This window comes from Mus pahari, chromosome 5 (assembly GCF_900095145.1).
Source record: "Mus pahari chromosome 5, PAHARI_EIJ_v1.1, whole genome shotgun sequence".
Classification (NCBI taxonomy): domain Eukaryota; kingdom Metazoa; phylum Chordata; class Mammalia; order Rodentia; family Muridae; genus Mus; species Mus pahari.
The window spans coordinates 846259-847360 of NC_034594.1; the positions used below are offsets into that span (position 1 = coordinate 846259).

Consider the following 1102-nt stretch of genomic DNA (forward strand, 5'->3'; position numbering starts at 1 on the left):
AGAGGTAAAATGTACGAATGATATTCCTGCTGAAATAAACCAGTCATTGAATAACAAATAATGGATCAGTTCTATTATATTATATAGCTGGTGGTGACCAAAGGTAGAATAGTGGTCAACAGGATGGGGGAATGTGGGAATAGAAAACTACTCTTTTAAGAGATACAAACAGGAGCGGGTGGTGGGAGAAGGATGCTGTGGTTGGCAGAGTGGGTTCACATGAGGAAGCTCGGGGTGTCCGGGCGCACAGATGCGCTCAAGATGTCTTACATGCTTCCACATCTGGATAATGACTGGCAGGTAGACCAGGCCATCCTTTTGGAGGAGGACCGTGTGTTCATCATTCGTTTCGGACACAACTGGGACCCCACTTGCATGAATATGGACGAGGTTCTGTACAACATCACCGAAAAGAAATGCAAGATAGTGGGAGATCTTCCTCATCTTGTATGAGTCCTGTTTGTATATCCCAGCTGTTTTAACATTAAGAATTTTGCAGTTATTTATCTTGTGGATATTATAGAAGTGCCTGGCTTCAATAAGATGTACAAGCTGTATGACCTCTGCACTGTCATGTTCTTCAGAAACAAACATATCATGATTGATTTGGGCACTGGCAACAACATCATCTGGGCCATGGAAGACAAGAAAGAAATGGTTGACATCATAAACACCATGTACCTTGGCACCCTCAAAGGCCGGGATCTGGTGGTGTCTCTCAAGGACTATTCTACTAAGTACAGATACTAAGCACTGCCCTCAGGCTGTGCAAAGGACACTGAAAGCCTCTTCCACATAGAAATACTCTGCTCTCATAGCCTCTGGAAAGACCCTGCAACACAACATTGCTGTAGAGCTGAAAGATCCTTGAGATGAGAGTTACAGAGCCTTAACTAGCTGAAGCAAATAAACATGGTGAAGGAGCAGTGGGAATCGGCTGTGCTTTACTGAGTGTAAATGTCTTTACTCTCGGGGTGACACCCAAGTGTTTGTCCCAGGAGACTGCCAAGTTTTGCATCTTCGAGTGGTTGCCAGAGCTGTCAAGCAAACTACCACAGACTGGGTGGTTTCAGCAAAGACATTTCAGCAGGACAGTTCTCGA

The 1102-nt window shown here is 44.7% G+C and overlaps 1 protein-coding gene across 1 annotated transcript; it reads left to right on the forward strand.

The window, feature by feature from the left end:
- Window positions 1-261: 261 nt before the first annotated feature.
- On the forward strand, window positions 262-750 carry LOC110322517 (thioredoxin-like protein 4A). The gene is made up of 2 exons (XM_021199201.1): window positions 262-395; window positions 474-750. The coding sequence occupies exons 1-2, from the start codon at window positions 262-264 to the stop codon at window positions 748-750; spliced, it is 411 nt and encodes a 136-aa protein (XP_021054860.1).
- The last annotated feature ends 352 nt before the right edge of the window (window positions 751-1102 follow it).

Excerpts from the sequence above, each read along its gene's own strand:
- LOC110322517 (XM_021199201.1), top strand. The coding sequence starts at position 262 with ATGTCTTACATGCTTCCACATCTGGATAATGACTGGCAGGTAGACCAG. Across the intron at positions 396-473 it reads ATGAATATGGACGAGGTTCT|CTGTTTTAACATTAAGAATT; the intron begins GTACAACATCAC and ends TGTATATCCCAG.